This window comes from Micropterus salmoides, unplaced genomic scaffold, assembly GCF_014851395.1.
Source record: "Micropterus salmoides isolate LMB-PRFRI ecotype aquatic unplaced genomic scaffold, ASM1485139v1 Ms_hic_scaffold_20, whole genome shotgun sequence".
NCBI classification, from domain to species: domain Eukaryota; kingdom Metazoa; phylum Chordata; class Actinopteri; order Centrarchiformes; family Centrarchidae; genus Micropterus; species Micropterus salmoides.
The window spans coordinates 163,220-184,370 of NW_024041151.1; the positions used below are offsets into that span (position 1 = coordinate 163,220).

At 40.7% G+C, this 21,151-nt stretch overlaps 1 protein-coding gene across 2 annotated transcripts; it reads left to right on the forward strand.

Annotated features, from left to right (window-relative positions):
* Positions 1-6,694: 6,694 nt before the first annotated feature.
* LOC119914844 lies at positions 6,695-18,424 on the forward strand. Of its 2 annotated transcripts, none has more exons than XM_038734387.1 (6): positions 6,695-6,841; positions 14,692-14,848; positions 16,270-16,372; positions 16,460-17,319; positions 17,739-17,846; positions 18,370-18,424. In XM_038734387.1, exons 3-4 carry the CDS (start codon positions 16,284-16,286, stop codon positions 17,073-17,075), a joined length of 705 nt encoding a protein of 234 aa, XP_038590315.1. In that variant the 5' UTR covers positions 6,695-6,841; positions 14,692-14,848; positions 16,270-16,283; the 3' UTR covers positions 17,076-17,319; positions 17,739-17,846; positions 18,370-18,424. The 2 variants fall into 2 exon arrangements, with proteins under 2 accessions (XP_038590315.1, XP_038590314.1); XM_038734386.1 differs by lacking the exon at positions 6,695-6,841 and adding an exon at positions 7,565-7,742.
* The last annotated feature ends 2,727 nt before the right edge of the window (positions 18,425-21,151 follow it).

Sequence of the window (21,151 nt, forward strand, 5' to 3'; positions counted from 1 at the left end):
GAGAAAAGAGTCAGATTGAGGCTGGAGGTGACCTGCTGGAGGGAGAAGGGGTCAGATCAGCCCCTTTTCCTGTCCTGTGGACTGTCTTTAGTGACACCTTTACGGCTAGAAAGGTTCACTAAGGCTATTTGAATACACAATCCTTAAGCGATTCATTGTCTGATTGAGTCTCTTTCGGTCCTTACCAACACCAGGCGATGTCTCTGGGTTTTACATGTGAAAAAGGTCAACTCTCGAGGAGGGAAACTTCCCTCCCTCTTTTGACACCATCTGACCTTCTTTGAAGTGCGTCTGGTTGAGTTCACAACAGTTTCTAGGAAGTTTGCATTTCACACAACTCTGATCCACTTATTTCCACATGTGACCTTCAGCCTACTTTTACAAGACCTACGTTTTCCCAGATTCCCCTCTTTTAATGTGATGAATGTGAGTTTAGATAAACATTACCTGACACAGAGAGAAGGAAGGCGACAAATCCTCTCGCTGCTGCAGGTAAACTCATAGCTGCTCCTCTCATCTCTGTGCGGCTTCACAGACAATAAAACATGTCAGCAGATCAAATAATGTACACAGGAGATGTTCAGTATCAGTCACATCAATAAACAACTCTACTTACAATGAAGAAGGACGCTGTCTTTAAAGAAGCCTTTCCTCTGTGGTCAGTAAGCAGTAGATGGATATCAGGCTGTTACCACTAGATTTCCTTCCTCTTTAGATCATTAATATTCATAAGCTTAATAGCAGTTAACACTCACGTCACAATAAAGTTGTGTGAACTATAAACTTAATAAGACAGAATAAGAAAATAGTGCTATGGCCTGTTGGTACTAAACCAGTTTGCTGCTTCCCACTGACACAAGAGAAAACCATTCAAAAAGAGAAAACATGTGTTTAAGCACAAAGACAAGAAGGTTTGATGCATCACTTGACACTTCTAGTCATCTTAATGCAGTGAAAATGACCTTAATACCAGTTTCAGTTCAAAGAGATGGCCTGCAGTAGTATGGGAGGCAAAAGGTCTCATGCTGAGCACAGTTTATATTTTATTTGAGAAACAGTGATATTCAGTAAATTAGCCTATTATTGCTTTTGTTACATTAGCACAGGAGCATCTGAAACCTCAAAACAAATTTGAATCTGTTTGATTTGAAATTGTATCTGGTATGGACACACAATGGTGATATAATGAATTTGATTATGAAAAAGGAGTTTTAATGACTTTGGCTTATTTAGGTGGTTCAGTTGGCTAAACTGTGTGCAGAGATGTCCTCCATTTCAATTAGTTTAAACACACAGGAAATGAGTCACCTAACATTTGAGAAAACATCCAAACCTCACAGTAACAACAAAAAACTATCTGCATGGCCAGAGACCCCTGGAGGTAAGAGAAAATATCTAAAAAATGTAAAATATATAAAAGTCTTTTCGTGAAATTGGTGAACTGACCCTTTAAAACAGACACAGGAAGAAGCACACAGCAATGAAGCCTAAATAAAAAGCCTAAAAAAACAAAAGAAAACATTGAGTTTCCCCTCTGGGGATTAAATAAAGTATATCTTCTTCTTCTTCTTCTTCTTCTTCTTCTTCTTCTTCTTCTTCTTCTTCTTCTTCTTCTAAATGTGCCACACTGAAGCTTCCCCACTAGAGGACATTGAAACATCAGAGATACTGAATCAGGACACTGAAACAAACATTTTTCCCTCCATCCAAGATTGTTTACTGAAATCTACTTTTGGTGCTTTATTTTCACATTTTATTATTAAAACGGTTTGCATTTTAACTTCTTTACCCAGGACATTTAATTCATTAAGCATTAGAGGTCCAGATTAAGTTCATATATCTGATATTGGGGGACCAACATCTTTGACACTCATGAAAATTCTCACAAAATGACTCAAAACAAGTTGTTGCACTTTTATTCTGAAAAGCTTCTTACTAAAACCTCGACCTGCTCTGCTTCCATGAATGACCCAAAAGACTTTAAATGGACTAAATTGGCATTTACAGCCCAAATGTAAGTTAATATCTGTGCATCTACATATCAGCAACATCCCAAATCCTAACAATCTGTTACACTGTGGCACATTTCATCCTCATAGTGACAAGAACTGAGAATCTGAGCTATAAGCAAAAGAACACATTTGCATTTATTTGTCTTGAAAGCTGTTAAATAAAATTATATTATGAAAACTGAAATGCAGATCTTTATCACAACGTTTCCATCTACAGAGTTGCCCAACAGGTCCTTCACTTGATGTGGAAGCTGGCTGTTTATTTGAATCAGCCACAGGAGTAAAAATTTAAATTTCAAAATTTGAGACCTCTACGCATAGTGATTTTAGATCTGGACCTGGTCTAATGTGGTCTGCATGCGAAAAAAACAATGACATCGTCCTTTAAAGTATTTTCACAAATTGAATAAACGTTTCACAAATCTGAAACTATGTTTAAAAGAAACTTTAGCCTCTCTGTACCAATCTAGTCCAGATTTGAGAGCTCTAAGTATAGTGGATTTGGATCTGGACCTGGTCTAATGTGGTCTGCATGTGGACAGAAAAAGCAGTGAAATTGCCCTTGTTTTTCAAATCTAAACAAGTGTTTCAGACAGCCTTAACGCTTTGCTAAAATGCATAACAGCTTTCACAGCAGTACGAGGTGCAAAAAACAAAGAATCGGTCGCTCAGCAACGTAAGTTAACTTTCACTTAAGTTTCCCTTAACTGCCGAAACTGAAGCTAACTTCAGCCTCGTGAAGCCAGACGGAGTCGGGACAGATACAAACAGCTGAGGGCAGAAATCACGGATGTTGTGGATTTTCCCAGCAGGGACGCTAGCAGGCGTTTTTTGAGGCGCAGCGTTTTTCCGACTGCTTTGGTTGCTATGATACATTTGTTGCAAGTAGTTCTACCGAACTTTACTGGATGTAAAAATGTCAACACAGAGTTAAACTTTTACTGCCCTGATAGAAAAATCATGTAAGGTTAGTTGGATTGCTTTATTCTCCAGCGCTGTGCTTTGGCTTGTGGTGTAAAATATGTAGTTGTTTGTCATGAGACAATCAGCTGATCACTAATTGGCAATAAAACAGCAGCTTCCAGCATCAAAGCTCAGATCAGCAGCTAAACTTCACAATTTACTGCCCTGGTGGAAAACATGTATTTCTTTTTACTGCTAATGGAGATATATAACAAGACCACGTCTATCAAGTGACCAAGAATAAATACTTTGAGAATGTGCATTAAAAATTTTGTTTTCCCCACTGTGCACACAAATGTGTAATTTATGCTTCCACATGCTAAATGCCCATTAAAAATGTTGCACCGTTTTACCACAAGCTGAAATTATGGCTGTCAGTACTACTTTGTGTTTCTGTTGTATTTTAAAAAATTAAAAAGACATTTTGGTAATATTTGCAGATTGTTTATCTAATTAAGCAAAGTGAGAGGAGCCTTGATCCTCACCTGACAATATGGTTTATAACGGACTGTGGTGCAGAAACAGTGAGGCTCACATTGTCCTGTTATCTGTCAGTGGTCATACTGGATGCACTAGATGTGATGGTTTAGAGTTTGAGATGTTCTTCATTAACATGTATGTTAGTCCAGATGAACCAACCCTCCCAAGATGTAAAATAATGTATTACAGAAGTATGAGACATCATGCAGCACTTCATTTCTTCATGTGGCTGTTTATTAATGAACAAGTAATAATATTCAAAACATATGGTTTAACTGAATAATTAAGTCAATATATTTTATATCTATTTATATCTATCTAAAGAAACCTGATTTCTTGACTGGCAACTCTCTCCTATCTCATAGATGGCATATTTGTCCTGTCTCAGGCACCGTATCTGTAGTGACTAAAGCAAAAACAAAGTAGTCGCTGAGAGGCTGAGGTAGGGCCTTGTGGTGCTGTTTGTCTGACTCGCTGCACAAATAATTTGCGGATCTCAAAAAATATCATCTTTGCTTTTTATTGACGAAAATATGCAACTTAATATAATGTGAAAACGTATATTCAAAATAATCACAATGATCAAAAACTATAAAGAATACCGCGGTCAACAAAAAATACAGCGTCACTCACCTTCTTTCTGCCACTGGCGTTGAACAGGTGTGTAAATTAACTATACAGAAATCACCACCCACATCCACGTGACTTCTAGAAATAACTCCAAACGTGCAATAAATCAGTTCATGATTCCTTCAGTAGCTGTACTACTCGCTTGGATAGGGGAGGGGGGGTGCAAGTCACAATCCTCACCACTAGATGTCACTAAAACTTACACATTGAACTTTTAAAAACAGACAACAGGTTTCTGTTTAACTTACAGTTTACTGTGTTAAATATGTACAAACACTGCTGATATGAAAAGAACCAACATATAAATCTGGAGTTTACATTTTATTACAAAATGCAGATAAAAACAAGTTTATTTACAAAAATAATCTTCTACAGCGCTCTGATACAGCAGAGACGATCTCCCATTATTTCTCCCAGTAGAGTCTATCTGCTCATGTTTGTAACAGAGCGTGGAGTCTGTGTGAGACCAGGTCAGTCCACCTGGTCCTCAGAAGTCCGCATCTTTACAGAGGCCTTCTGGCTGAAGGTGTTATCCCTCTGAGACTCTGTAACTCAATCCAGGGTTTCCCAATCCAGCTCCCAATGAGCACCTTCACATAAAAGGCGGGGTTAGCAGCAGATGACCAATCGCAGACATGAAGAAGTCTTCTGGCAGCAGAGCGTCAAATTTTACAAAGCAAACTGTAATATTAGACAGACATAATCTAAGTAACAGCTGCAGTGTGAATGTCTAAGTTAACATGCGTATCCTATAATTTCAATCTGTAGATTTGATGTGTTCTTCTGACAATTTCAGCCTTATTCTTTCAGCTCGACTGTGTGTCGGCGTTTCCATATTAAAAGCCTCAGGCACTGATTGAATAAGTGGTCAACTCACTTTTAAGAACGTCTCGTCACTTCAGACATCAGAATCATTTATTTAACACACAGGAATGGTCCAAACATTGTTCTAAATTAATTTCATAAAGCAACAAAATGAAAAATCCATTCATGCCATGAAAAGTAATAAAATGTGCTCTAACAGTGGTTGAAAGACTGAATCTCAACATTTAGGCTTCTGAAAACTCCCCCACATTACCTCCACATCGCTAAAGGTGAGGCGCTACATGACCAGTCTGTGTGATACAAGATGGCTACTAACGTAAAAGAAACACACTCATATTAAACTGAATTTCAATATTGCTATATTGCATAATATTCAGCCTCACGTAAAAAATGAAACCCATTTATTTAAACGGCTGCGACAGGCTGTATGAAATATAAAATACTTAAACATTTCAAAGCGGTGAGTGGGCTTACTGTCACATCTTAAAAACCTACAAGTACTAGCCTACAAGGCTTTTATCCCTTATAATTATGAAGAACATAATAACATAAGTATGAATGCAGAAATAAATAATAAATTATAAATAAACAAATATAAAATACATTTTGGTTAAAAAAAAGGCTATTTCTTTATTTTGTCATTCATTTGTTTATACTTTTTGTCATTTTTTTCTTCTTTATAGCAGTGAAGACAAAGCTTTGAAAAGCAGCTTGTCCCTGGACTTTGAATTACATATTATTATTGTATAATTATAAACATAAAGGGTCAGCTGGGATTGGCTCCAGCCCCCGTGACCCTGTACGCAGGATAAGCGGTTGACGATGGATGGATTAATAAAGGTGGCAGCAGTTTGTGGGGACTTGGTTTGGGAAAATGCTGAATGAGTGGATACACTGGAAAAAAAGAAGTAGTATTGTTAAGTTGAAGCAACGGACAGCGTGAGAAAAGCAATGTGGTTTTGAACATTAAAGCATGTAAACATTTTCTGGTAGAAACCCAAAATAAAAGTATGAACCTGAAAATGAGCTTAATGTGGGACCTTTAAGTTCGACTGCTTTCCCCTAGAGGCTGTGATGTGAATTACACATAACAAGGGGAAAACGTTTTAGTCATTATAAACTTGATGTTTTAGTCTTGATTTATTCTGCTGCTCAGGTAGGCCGACACAAATACTCTTTTAACAGAGTCCGCACAAATCCTGTCCTCACAGAAGCAAACACAGCAGCTAAACTACAGCCGACCCTGACCTCTGACCTCTCAGCAGTTTTCAGTCCCAGCAGTAGATATTGTACTTGTATCACAGAAGCAGTATTTGTAGTAATAGCACTAATAGAAGTGACAATATGTACTATAACAAATCAGTCCATCTGATATATTTTGTGGTCAACATACTGAACTCTGGGTGAATCTGGGGGCTGTGTAACACATTTTGGGGTCATCAGATCCTGTTTAGGGCTCCAACAAGGTTTCTGTCGACCCTGAATATTTGTGTCATGTTACTGAGAGGAAGGAGAACTAAAGTGTCCTGAGATGTAAAGCTTGTTGTAATGAATGAGTGCAGCTCTCTCAGCATGTTGTTGTGTTTGTGTGAAGGTGTGGGCTCTGCTATGAATCAGTGTGAGGACAGAGAGGAGGGAGTCCCTCCCTCTAAAAGCACTCTGTGTGGGGAACATGACAGCCAGACCAAAGCTCAGAGGTGAGATGAGGATCTCTAACTGTCCAGGACTCAAATCACTCCACCATCATTATTCACTCTCAAAGCTCTGTGTGTGTTGTGTTGAAGCCCAGAGCAGCAGCAGGGACCAGACTCTGCTGGACCTGGACCTGGACCTGGACCTGAACCTGGACCCAGCTGTGTGTCCATCAAGAGTGACTGGTCTATGGACAGACTCATTGTCTTCAAAGGTGGACACCACTCTGCTGATCAAAGGTCAGCATGTTAAATGTTTGTGTCTCTCCTGAGATGAGGTTTGGTGTCTTTGTTTTGATCACTTCATGTTCTTAACTCTTCACTTTTTTCAAACTGGTCTCACATTTTGCAGATCTTAGTCCAAATATCAAAACCACGGTTAAAATCTACAAACAGCTGGATGCAGGTTTGAGAATGTGTAAGAACATTGAAAGTGGATGATAAATTAGCTCCTTCATGCAGTTTTTCAAATCAGGATCCACATTCACAAATCTCAGATCACAAAATAAAATCTTGGAACATTTAAACACGAGTTTCCTCATTTCATTAGAACACACAGGAAGGGTTAACAGCCCAACCTGCATCTTTTATGAGGGCTGTGATTAAGTTTCTTACTACAGGATTATGTAAATACACTCAGTGTGATCACGTCGTCAAACAGAAACACACTGTTCAGGATTCAAATTAAAGTATGCTAGTTTGTTCTGTTTACTTGTTGACTGAAGAAGGTAAATCATATTCTTTAAATAACTGCTTTGGATTCTCTGCAGTCAGGTAATTTATTCAGCATAAAGTGCAGATGATAAGAAATAGTTTGAGTTCTACCCTTCAAAGTTGTTAATAGGAAAAATGAAGTTGGTAAAGTAGAACCACCAGAGCTTTATGATCTTGAGATAAGCATTTATACTGTTAATGTTTGACTCCAGTTTCTCAGTCCAAAGTTCAGAGCTGCTCTGTGTCACATTAAAAAACACTTCAGTTTGAAGATGAATCCAGAGAGACTGCATGTGAATTTACAGACCTTTGAAAACCTGCTGTGAGTCACATTTGTTCTTTCTCTGGTTGGTTTCCTGGTTGAAGCTGCTGATTAATTTCACCTTCGGTCGACGACTTCATGCAGATTATTTTTTATCATCAAAAGGTAACTTAATCATTTTCCGCCATTTTGTTGTTGTAGTATCAGTTTTACATCTTCTGAACAGTAGAGGTGGCAGTGAGGAGTTCATCTGGGTTTTTTCTGGCCACTCAGTATATTCTGTCAGTCCCAATTTAAGAGGCAATAATGTGAAATGTAAAAGTGACCTCTTTACCTCCCACTGTCTCCTCCAATGGAGGCTAGCTTTACATAGGACATTACGGACTGCTACTGCCGAAAGGTTCAACGCTGTCTCCATTTATATTTATTCAAATTGCTTTCTCAATTACGTTCTCCTGAAAAATGATGTATGTATATTCGCTGTATGTTATGTACATACTAATTTGAAACTTAGCAGTTATATTATTTAGTTATAGACTTTTATTATTATATATTATTTCATGTTGCACAAGTAGCTGTTGAAGAAAAATGAATACAAAATAATAATTATTACAGAGAGGTTGCGATGGTGCAGTGGATTAGACCCTTGTCTTTGATTCCCACTGGAACACATCCACCAAATAAGTTATTGTCATGGGTCCTGCTTCACCATCCATGTTATAATAGAGCCGCCACCTGACCTGATAGCCTATTTAGATTTTTTTCCTAGTAAATATATTTGTTTGATAGCGAATTTGTTGCAAACGGGAATAAATATACTGTGTATTATTTTATTAAAAAAAACAATCATCCCAGAAAAAGCCCTTTTGATGTCTATGTGCACGTGCCTGATGCCATGTCACTATATTTCATGTATTTGCTAATTCTATGCTAAAAACTCAGTCCTGTTTCTTTCAGTCTGTTACTCAAATACACTCTCTTCACCTCCTTGGGACAGTGTCCAGAGGGGATCTTTCAGATTTTTCCTGGGGTCTATTCTAAATCCAGAGTGAAGATACTAATATCATATGAAACTAGATGACCTAATGCATCCATTGGTACCATGCTTTTTTTTCCCCCAAGTGTATTTGAATATTTCTGCATACTGTTAGCCAGGGCTCATTCCTGTTACTAAATTGTTTAGTTTTTTAAAATAAGATACACCACAATTTTTCTATTATGTTTAGGCCAGTCATTTATCCAATTGTTTAGTAAATTACATGATTTCGGTCTCCTTTAAAACAAAAAAAGGTGTTGCATTCTTTAGAAAAATACAACTTGCTAGCATATAAAGTACAGTTTTTGTCGCAAATATTCATTTTTTGATCATGTAACCAACAATTTATTTAAAATAAACACTTTCTTTAGGGAAAAACAAAGGAATTATTTGACCTGCTTTTAAACATAGTTTCAAAATGACATATAACACACCACAAACCAGCAGAAACCAGACCCGGTTCAGGTGCTCCACGCCGGCCCGTCTGACCCACCTGCTCGATCTCCGCGGCGTTCCTGATGATGCTGCTGATGGTCTCTGACGACAGTTTGTTCACCAGGTGTTTGAACATCAGACAGGCAAAGTCACAGTGCAGACACTGAACACACCACACAAAGCGTTACTACACAAAGAGCAGCCCCTGAACTCTTACACTTAACACTTAAAGACCATTTCAGTATATTTTAATAATGCTACACATCTTTGAGCTGAAACCAGTTAATTCACTCACACACCTTTTAAAGGGGCGCTTGGAAAAGGAATTTGAATGTATTCAGCACAGTTTTATTACCTATATGTGAATAGGTTGTTACATCATCATAAACATCTAAACCACCTGCTGCTCTTAACCAATAGCATCTATATGACGCTGACGTACTGCGGTAAGCGTGTCGACTCATTTCCGTTTCCGGTGCTTGTGTGTTGGTACCGTGATGTGCTGCTCTCGCTAAACAGTTAAATTTGTTAGATTACAGCGGCCAACTGTCCGCTAAACACTTATTCTTACAGTAATTTTGCCTAAGCACTCACAGTTCTTTCCATCTTTTAGTGACTGCTGTTCAATCTCATAGTTGTTCTAAAGTTTTGATAACTGACGCTACAGTAATTTAGCTTAGCCGTTAGCGACTTTAGCTTAGCAGCTAGCGATGGCTTCTCCTTCTCCCTCTCTCTCTCCTACTTTCTCGTGCTCGGTGTGTCAGATGTTCAGTTACTCCTCTGCCTCCTTTAGCGGTAATGGTACGTGTAATAAGTGTAGTTTATTTATAGACATGGAGGCGAGGCTCAGTGATTTAGAAGTCCGGCTCCGCACCTTGGTAGATCAGTCTTTAGCTACTGTAGCTAGCCAGTCCCCGGTAGTCGGTGCTGACGGCCTGAGTTAGCCTCTGGTAGCCGTCCCCGCATCTCCTGTGCAGCCAGGAAGGGGTGGCTGGGTGACTGTCCGAAGGAGGAATAGTCGTAAGCATTCAAAGTCCACGGGGCACCATCAACCTGTTCACGTTTCTAACAGATTTTCCCCACTCAGCGACACACCCGCTGAGAAACCAACTCTGATCATTGGCAGCTCCATTTTGAGAAACGTGAAGTTAGCGAAGCCAGCGGCCATAGTTAAGTGCATCCCTGGTGCCAGAGCGGGCGACATTGAGTCTTATTTGAAACTGCTGGCTAAGGATAAACGTAAATACAGTAAGATTGTTATCCACGTCGGCGGTAATGACTCCCGGTTACGCCAATCGGAGGTCACTAAGATTAATGTTGAGTCGGTGTGTACATATGCAAAAACAATGTCGGACACCGTAGTTTTCTCTGGACCCCTGCCAAATCTGACCAGTGATGACATGTATAGCCGCATGTCGTCATTCCACCGCTGGTTGTCGAGGTGGTGTCCAGCAAACGATGTGGGCTTTGTAGATCATTGGCAGACTTTCTGGGGAAGACCTGGTCTGATCCGGAGAGACGGCATCCATCCCACTTGGGAAGGAGCAGCTCTCATTTCTAGAAATCTGGCCAAGTTTATTAGTGGACCAAATCCATGACAACCCAGAGTTGAGACCAGGAGGCAGAGTCGCAGTCTAACACACTTCTCTGCTCCTCCATTTCAGGAGTTACTTAGTGAAAATCCTATAGTGACGGTGTCTGCCCCCCGACCATCGAAATTATTTAAATCAAAGGTAAACAGAAGAGGAGCTGTGCATAAAAACCTCATAAAAATTAAAACCACAAGAGCAATAGTGCAGATGAATAGGAGAGTTAAATGTGGACTCATCATCAGTCTCAACATCAGATCTCTCGCTTCTAAAGGTGTACTAGTAAATGAACTAATATCAGATTATGATATTGATTTATTTGTCTTACTGAAACCTGGCTGGGTGATGGAGAATATGTTAGCCTAAATGAATCCACCCCTCCCAGTCATATTAATACTCACATTCCTCGAGGCACAGGCCGAGGAGGTGGAGTTGCAGCTATCTTCGACTCTACCCTACTAATCAGCTCTAAACCTAAACTAAATTAGAATTTATTTGAAAGTCTTGTTCTTAGTCTTTCACACCCTAGTTTTGATATCACTGCAACCAATTCTCTTCGTTATAGTGTACCGAGCACCTGGTCCGTACTCTGAATTGTTACCTGAATTTGCAGAGTTTTTGTCAACTTTAGTCCTTAAAACGGACAAAGTTATTATTGTAGGGGATTTTAATATTCATGTGGACGTTGAGAATGACAGCTTCAGTACTGCGTTTATCTCTCTGTTAGATTCCATTGGCTTCTCTCAGTTTGTTCATGAACCGACTCACTGTTTTAACCACACCCTCGAACTTGTTTTGGTATATGGTGTTGAAATAGAACATTTAAAACGGACAAAGTTATTATTGTAGGGGATTTTTATATTCATGTGGACGTTGAGAATGACAGCTTCAGTACTGCGTTTATCTCTCTGTTAGATTCCATTGGCTTCTCTCAGAGTGTTCATGAACCGACTCACTGTTTTAACCACACCCTCGACCTTGTTTTGGTGTATGGTATTGAAATTGAACATTTAATAGTGTTCCCATAGAATCCCTCTTTATCCGACCACGGTTTGATAACTTTTGAGTTTGTATTTCTGAACTACACACCATTGGGCAAAAATTTCTATACAAGATGTCTGTCTGATGTAGCTAAATTTAAGGATACGATTCCATCAGCTCTAAATTCATTATCAAGTCACAAAGTAACGGAGGACTCCTATGCTAATTTCAGTCTCTCCCAAATCAATCATCTTGTTAGTGCTGCAGGCTCGCTGCAAATGACACTCGACTCTGTAGCCCCTCTAAAAAAGAAAATACTAAAACAAAGACGGTTAGCTCCATGGTATAATACTGAAACTCGCAAATTAAAGCAAATATTGCGGAAACTTGAGAGGAATTGGCGTTCCACCAAACTGGTTCTCTCATTTAATTAGGCAAGATAGTCTTAAAACTTATAGGAAGGCCCTCCGTAATGCCAGAGCAGCGTACTACTCGTCATTAATAGAGGAAAATAGGAACAACCCCAGGTTTCTTTTCAGCACTGTAGCCAGGCTGACAGAGAGTCACAGCTCTATTGAGCCAAGTATTCCCATAGCTCTCAGTAGTTACGACTTCATGAGCTTCTTTAATGATAAAATTCTAGCTATTAGAGACAAAATTTACCAAGACCTGCCCTCAACTGGCACCAACTTATCTCTAAACTCAGGAACTTTGAAACAGCTGTTGAACCAGATATATGTTTAGACTGTTTTGCTTCCCTCAATCTTTACCAACTAACAATAATTTCTTCATCTAAACCATCAACCTGCCTCTTAGACCCCATCCCGACTAGGTTGCTTAAAGATGTTTTACCCTTAGTCAGCACTTCAATGCTAGATATGATCAATCTATCTTTATCAACAGGCTATGTACCACAGTACTTTAAAGTAGCTGTAATTAAACCTCTTCTGAAAAAGCCCAAACTTGATCAGGATGTTTTAGCCAACTATAGACCTATATCTAAACTTCCATTTCTCTCTAAGGTTCTGGAGAAAGCAGTTGCTAAACAGCTGTGTGACTTTCTACAGAGCAATAGTTTATTTGAGGATTTTCAGTCAGGATTTAGAGCTCATCATAGCACAGAGACAGCACTGGTGAAAATTACTAACGACCTCCTTATTGCATCAGACCGCTCTAAGCTGGTTTAAGTCCTATTTATCAGATCGATTTAAGTTTGTACATGTTAACGAGTCCTCCATGCACGCCAAAGTTAGTCATGGAGTTCCTCAAGGATCTGTCCTCGGACCAATCCTCTTCACTTTATATATGCTTCCTTTAGGCAATTATTATCAGGAAATATTCCATAAACTTCCATTGTTATGCAGATGATACTCAGTTATATCTATTGATCAAGCCAGATGAAACTCATCAGTTAGCTAAACTTCAGATGTGCCTTCAGGATGTTGAAATCTGGATGACCTGTAATTTTCTAATGTTAAACTCAGATAAAACTGAAGTTATTGTTCTGGGGCCTAAACACCTCCGTGACGCATTATCAAAAGATATAATTTCCCTTGATGGCATCGCCCTGGCCTCCAGCACCACTGTGAGGAATCTTGGAGTTATCTTTGATCAGGACATGTTGTTTAAGTCTCACATTAAGCAAATTTCAAGGACTGCCTTTTTTTACCTACGTAATATTTCGAAAATCAGGAACATCCTGTCTTAAAATGATGCAGAAAACTAGTGCATGCATTTGTTACTTCTAGGCTGGATTACTACAATTCTTTATTATCAGGCTGCTCGAAAAAGTCCGTTAAGACTATTCAGCTGATCCAGAATGCTGCAGCACGTGTTCTGACAGGAACCAGGAAAAGAGATAATATTTTTGCTGTTTTAGCTTCTCTGCATTGGCTTCCAGTAAAATCCAGAATATAATTTAAAATCATTCTTCTTACCTACAAAGCTCTTAATGGTCAGGCACCATCTTATCTTAAAGAGCTCATAGTACCTTACTACCCCACCAGAGCACTGCGCTCCCAGAATGCAGGGTTACTTGTGGTTCCTAGAGTCTCCAAAAGTAGACTAGGAGCCAGAGCGTTCAGCTATCAAGCTCCTCTCCTGTGGAACCAGGTTCCAGTTTGGGTTCAGGAGGCAGACACCATCTCCACATTTAAGAGTAGGCTTAAGACTTTCCTCTTTGATAAAGCTTATAGTTAGGGCTGGCTCAGGTGAGTCCTGAACCATCCCTTAGTTATGCTGCTATAGGCCTAGACTGCCGGGGGATTTCCCATGATGCACTGAGCTCCTCTATGATTCTATATTGAATATAATCTGTGTGGTCATCATCAACATGTAAACCACCTGCTGCTCTTAACAAGCATTTTGAAGATTCAGCTCTTTTTTGGGAGTCAGATCAGCAAAATCTCCTGAGTGTTTAAAGTCACAGCTGTCTTTTTAGTACGAGAGTTTTCATCTACACTTGATTTGTGATGCCTTGAACTGTTTTTGTTTATATTGTGCTGTCTACTGTTGTAATGTTGCTTTTAACTTGATATCCTTCTGTAAAGCATGTGGTAACCTAGGTTTTTAAAGGTGCTATATGAATGAAATGTTACTTATTGACTTACTCAGGAAATGTTATTTAATGTTTTACATCCAGCAGAGGTTCCCCTCTGTTTCCCTACAGTTCTTATCTCCAGTCATCTTGAAATGTAGGTTGTAAATCACTGCAGCAGAATGAAATTAATCAATGACAGTTTTTCTAAAATAGTTCATTTATAAATCCCTATAAACCTCATGGTGGGTCTGATCACTGAGACTTGATCCTCCATCACAGATTTATTTACTGAGCTATATCTTTAGCTCATCAGCTGGTTAGTTAGCAGCATCCAGTGGACAGAGAATGAAACTACACATCTGATCAGTGACGTTTCTGACACTGACTGGGTTTAGATGTTCTAAAGGAAAGATGTGACACTATCTCACGACCAAATTTAAAACTTATTTAAGAAATAAAAGCTTTTGTTCTTGTAGCCTTCATCAAATAACAAAACAACCAGACCCGTTTTGACGTCCCTCTGATGTTTTTTAGACTCTGAAGTTATGAGGCTGTGACGGCGTCCTCAGATCAGATGCACACAGACACCAGGACTGACGAGGAAGAAATGAGCAGCTTCTTCTCTCCCAGTGTTTCCTCCACACATGAAGGTGCAAAGTGTCTGTAAGTCGACCTGAAGTGAGTTCAGCAGGTGAGAATCCGACCAGAGGAATCTGTAAATGTCTGATAATCGGGATCACTTTGATCACATTGTGCTGGATCACTGTTTAACTGGACAGTAGAAATGCTTCTTGATGCTGATTGGCTGTTTCTAAATATCTCTTTGAAATCTGCTGTAGAATTTCTCTCCGAGTTAAAGAACAATGATTTCAGAAAGATTTCCCTGTAATATTGTTCATGTTTCTCAAGTAGAATCAGCAGCAGTCTGATTGTAGTCTGAGCTCACATCATCAGTGAAACATGCAGGGTGTGTCTGAACTGGTCTGACAGCTTGGATCCACTTGGCTCAGGTTTCTGGTTTAACTGTTAATACTCTGAAGTTAAGTGCATGGATGAAGAGTTCAGGGCTCAAATACAGACATCTTCCAACACTGAGACGGACTTGGTTTCACTGAAGACCCTTTAGAACAGTCCAGGGGCCTCATGTATAAAAGCCATCTGTCAGCCATCGGCGATGGCATTGTGATTGTAAAACCCCGTCCCCCGTCAAAAAAAAATCTACATTTTTCACATTATACCGCTATGTGAAAGCAGGTTTTAATCACAACGAACATTATTATTAAAGAGGCCTACACCTCAGGTAAACACCGGCTAATACCGGGGAAAGGCAGCCTGCAGTTGGCACTTGGCTTATTTTATTTCTTTTCCAATTGAAAGGTGCAGTATGGAATAGTTATGGCTGACTAGTGCGAGCACAAATAACACTGCTGGTTTGAATGTTTACATGATAAAGTGGTAAGATGTGAAATGAAGTGAAATTAAATATGTGAAAGTCATCATGATCTATTTTTCTCACATTCAATTTATTTTGATATTAAACCACTACATACATGATCAAACCTTTGTCAAAAGACATAATTAGGATTTTGATAGACTACTCCATTGACATCTGCACAGTAATTGCAGTGGAAACACTATTTTGAAACATTTGGTGAGTTTTGGCACTTTAGCAGTTTACTGACAGCCAGACAAAAGTTTGTGGAGGGACTTCACATTCTCACATCACGTTCATTTTTATACATCCCACGTGTGCGTGAAAACCAGCGTACGTAACCTTTTTATACGTAGGCAGCGTTTATACATGAGGCCCCAGGTCTCAGCTGTACCAGAGGCTCCAGGATCCTTTCTAGATGGACCAGAGCCAGCCCAGGGTGGAGGGGAACTTAGAGGTTGATTAGGGCCCCTCAGCCATCAGGGGCCCTCACAGGAATAGAGAAGGACCAAAGTAAAATCAGCCATCCTGTGTCTCTCTGGTCATGATTTAAACATTTAAAGACAGAAATAAAGATTTAAAGACACAGACCTTGAGGAGAACTAAAGTGTCCTGAGATGTAAAGCTTGTTGTAATGAATGAGTGCAGCTCTCTCAGCATGTTGTTGTGTTTGTGTGAAGGTGTGGGCTCTGCTATGAATCAGTGTGAGGACAGAGAGGAGGGAGTCCCTCCCTCTAAAAGCACTCTGTGTGGGGAACATGACAGCCAGACCAAAGCTCAGAGGTGAGATGAGGATCTCTAACTGTCCAGGACTCAAATCACTCCACCATCATTATTCACTCTCAAAGCTCTGTGTGTGTTGTGTTGAAGCCCAGAGCAGCAGCAGGGACCAGACTCTGCTGGACCTGGACCTGGACCTGGACCTGGACCCAGCTGTGTGTCCATCAAGTGTGACTGGTCTATGGACAGACCCATTGTCTTCAAAGGTGGACCCCACTCTGCTGGACCTGGACCTGAACCCAGCTGTGTGTCCATGAAGAGTGACCGGTCTATGGACAAAGCTATTGTCTTCAAAGGTGGACACCACTCTGCTGGACCTGGACTTGAACCCAGCTATGTGTCCATGAAGAGTGACCGGTCTATGGACAAAGCTATTGTCTTCAAAGGTGGACACCACTCTGCTGGACCTGGACTTGAACCCAGCTGTGTGTCCATGAAGAGTGACCGGTCTATGGACAAAGCTATTGTCTTCAAAGGTGGACACCACTCTGCTGGACCTGGACCTGAACCCAGCTGTGTGTCCATGAAGAGTGACCGGTCTATGGACAAAGCTATTGTCTTCAAAGGTGGACACCACTCTGCTGGACCTGGACCTGAACCCAGCTGTGTGTCCATGAAGATGACCGGTCTATGGACAAAGCTATTGTCTTCAAAGGTGGACACCACTCTGCTGGACCTGGACTTGAACCCAGCTATGTGTCCATGAAGAGTGACCGGTCTATGGACAAAGCTATTGTCTTCAAAGGTGGACACCACTCTGCTGGACCTGGACTTGAACCCAGCTGTGTGTCCATGAAGAGTGACCGGTCTATGGACAAAGCTATTGTCTTCAAAGGTGGACACCACTCTGCTGGACCTGGACCTGAACCCAGCTGTGTGTCCATGAAGAGTGACCGGTCTATGGACAAAGCTATTGTCTTCAAAGGTGGACACCACTCTGCTGATCAAAGGTCAGCATGTTAAATGTTTGTGTCTCTCCTGAGATGAGGTTTGGTGTCTTTGTTTTGGTCACTTCATGTTCTTAACTCTTCACTTTTTTCAAACTGGTCTCACATTTTGCAGATCTTAGTCCAAATATCAAAACCACGGTTAAAATCCACAAACAGCTGGATGCAGGTTTGAGAATGTATAAGAACATTGTCTATGGAGCCTCCTCTTGCTCAATGGAGGTGAATGAAGTTTAGTTTTGAGCTATTAACAGTAAAGATGCAGCTGGACAGATAAACAACAACTGAAAGTCGCTATAAAACTCTGTAACGCTGAGAAACTGCAGATTCAGCTGAAAACTCACTACCAGAGACACCAACACATAAATATATCTATTAAATCTGCTTTGAGGACACATCTGATTTGTTATTTCATTGTTCAGGATCCATCGGCAGAGACCAGATTCTCCTGGACCCAGCTGTGTGTCCGTGAACAGCGACCGTCATGTCCCTGTTCACTTCAAAGCTGGACATAATCGTGCTGAACAAAAGTAAGAATCTTAAATGTTTGTGTTGTTTTGTTGACTCTCCTAAAAAGAGCTCTCAGGTAGGTCTTGGTTCAGCACTGTTTTTTGTTAATTAAAAATAATAATAGACTCTTTATTTTCCCAGAGGGAAATTCTCATGTCACATCAGCAGCACAGAAATGAACCAGGTTCAAAGAACAGTGCAAAACAAATGGCAAACACATGAGAAAGTAAAATATTAAAAGTATGAGCATGCCCTTTTGTCTGCTGCTTACTGTAACTGTAAGTCCAGTTAGAGTCCAGTAAGACCTCAGCAGCCTCCTCGTCCGCTGATGTCCACTGAGACACAGCTGGATGAGTAAAACAGCAGCATTTTCTCCTGTCCAGTCTACCCTGCACCCAGCGGTGTTTCCATGGAAAGTGACCAGATCATACATTTTATACCAAGATCTGGTATAGGTGTATGAGGATCTGTTTCTACCAGATATAACACAGCACATGTAACCTGTTTGTCATTATATGTTCAAATCATCATATTTCTTCACAGAGTTGATGAGCAGAGCTCAGAGGTTCCCAGTGGTCAGTCTGCCCAGCATCAAACAGACCTGGACTCCATATTTATGGTGTGTAAATGTACAAGCTCAGCTACTACTGCTAATTACAGGAGCCAGCACAAAATGTCATTGAAATTATTTCTATAAATTATTTTATATTTAATTTGGATGATGTTCACAGGCAGCCATAATCCATAAAGCTGCAGTCAGTCCCAGCTGATAACCTATTGTGAGATCAGATATTTTAGAGGAAAACTAGAATATGTTGGAGCTAACAGGAATACGCTCAGTCTGGGTGCTAGTTCTGTTTGTCACAGCAGAACATCACTTAAGACCAAATATGAAATAAAGAGCTGAGAGAGGGTTGATATGCTGTTTATTTCTTCCCTCTGCAGTAACAACATAACAGAATGTATGTTTAGCTGCATCGACACAAAGATACAAAAATCTCTTTTCATTCACGCACTTGTAATGAAAGTTATTGCACTGCACAACTGTAGTCCATCACTCCACCAGCCCCTGATACGCACCAATTTTAACTGTGTGACGTCAGTTGGCTACACTACCACCGCAGGGCTCCCACTATAGAATAACCAGCACCATATGGAAACAGTCCTCAATAACACCAACTTGTTCTACAGAACATCTGACTGATACACTCAGTATCAACATTTCTGTGATTTGCTTAATTTGTTCTTTAACAGCATTTACTCATATGTGGAAATCTCAGCAAGCAATATGTTTCCTTTAAAATATTATAGGAGACAGGGCAGTCCACAAAGTAAATAGTGAAGCAGCATTCTGATCCAGTCTCCATGCTGCACTCTGCAGACCAGCAGGCTTTCTGTCTGTCACAGATGATCTGATGTTGACTTCTACCAGTTCAACTTTACATTTTCTTCTGTTCCAGCTGCTCCAGGAAAACATTGGCAGGTTTGTGAAGAACGAGGTGAAGAAGTTCCAGAGAGTTCTGAGTCCAGATTACCCAGAATGCTTAGAGAGTCAGAGGGAGGATGAGGAGGTGTTGGACGTTGAGGAGGAGGAGCAGAGGAGGCGCAGCAGAGCATTTCTGAAGATCACACTGCACTTCCTGAGGAGAGAAGCAGGAGGAGCTGGCTAGCGTCTGCAGAGCAGTAAGGATTTGAACAGATTTAACATGATGGAAAGAGGAAATGGAGGCAACATGGGAGTTTCCATTTCAAACTCTGCTGTTAATGATGCACACATTTGGATCAGATCTATGAATTCTTCTGGGCTGAAACTCAGAAACTGTTCACAGCTGATGAGCTGAAGATTTCATGGAGGAGGAAAAAAATACCATCTTGATGTCTTAAAGTTTACATTTATCAGATTTACTGCAGCATCCACTTATTAATCACATTTCTTCTTTCTTCATTCAGGAACTGTTGCTGCAGTGTGCCGACGTAAACTCAAGTCTAACCTGAAAAGAAGTTCCATGTGTGTTGAGGGGATTGCTAAAGCAGGAAACCCAACCCTTCTGAACCAGATCTACACAGAGCTCTACATCACAGAGGGAGGGACTGCAGAGGTCAATGATGAACATGAGGTCAGACAGATTGAAACAGCATCCAGGAAACCAGACAGACCAGAAACAACCATCAGACAAGAAGACATCTTTAAAGCCTCACCTGGAAGAGATGAACCAATCAGAACAGTGATGACAAAGGGAGTGGCTGGCATTGGAAAACAGTCTTAACAGAAGTTCACTCTGGACTGGGCTGAAGACAAGCCAACCAGGACATACAGTTCACATTTCCATTCACTTTCAGAGAGCTGAATGTGCTGAAAGAGAAAAGTACAGCTTGGTGGAACTTGTTCATCACTTCTTTGCTGAAACCAAAGAAGCAGGAATCTGCAGCTTTGAAGAGTTCCAGGTTGTGTTCATCTTTGACGGTCTGGATGAGTGTCGACTTCCTCTGGACTTCCACAACAATGAGGTCCTGACTGATGTTACAGAGTCCACCTCAGTGGATGTGCTGCTGACAAACCTCATCAGGGGGAACCTGCTTCCCTCTGCTCGCCTCTGGATAACCACACGACCTGCAGCAGCCAATCAGATCCATCCTGTGGTGTTGACATGGTGACAGAGGTCAGAGGTTCACTGACCCACAGAAGGAGGAGTACTTCAGGAAGAGGTTCAGAGATGAGGAGCAGGCCAGCAGAATCATCTCCCATCAAGACATCACGAAGCCTCCACATCATGTGCCACATCCCAGTCTTCTGCTGGATCACTGCTACAGTTCTGGAGGAGGTGTTGAAGACCAGAGAGGGAGGAGAGCTTCCAAGACCCTGACTGAGATGTACATCCACTTCCTGGTTCAGTCCAAACTGAAGAACACCAAGTATGATGGAGGAGCTGAGACAGATCCACACTGGAGTCCAGAGCAGGAAGATGATGAGCTCTGGGAAAACTGGCTTTTGAGCAGCTGCAGAAAGGCAACCTGATCTTCTATGAATCAGACCTGACAGAGTGTGGCATTGATATCAGAGCAGCCTCAGTGTACTCAGGAGTGTTCACACAGATCTTTAAAGAGGAGAGAGGGCTGTACCAGGACACGGTGTTCTGCTTCGTCCATCTGAGTGTTCAGGAGTTTCTGGCTGCCCTTCATGTCCATCTGACCTTAAACAACTCTGGTGTCAATCTGCTGGCAGGAAAACAATCAACCTCCCGACTGTCTAAAGTCTTCAGAGACAAACTTAAACTAACACATCTCTACCAGAGTGCTGTGGACGAGGCCTTACAGAGTCCAATGG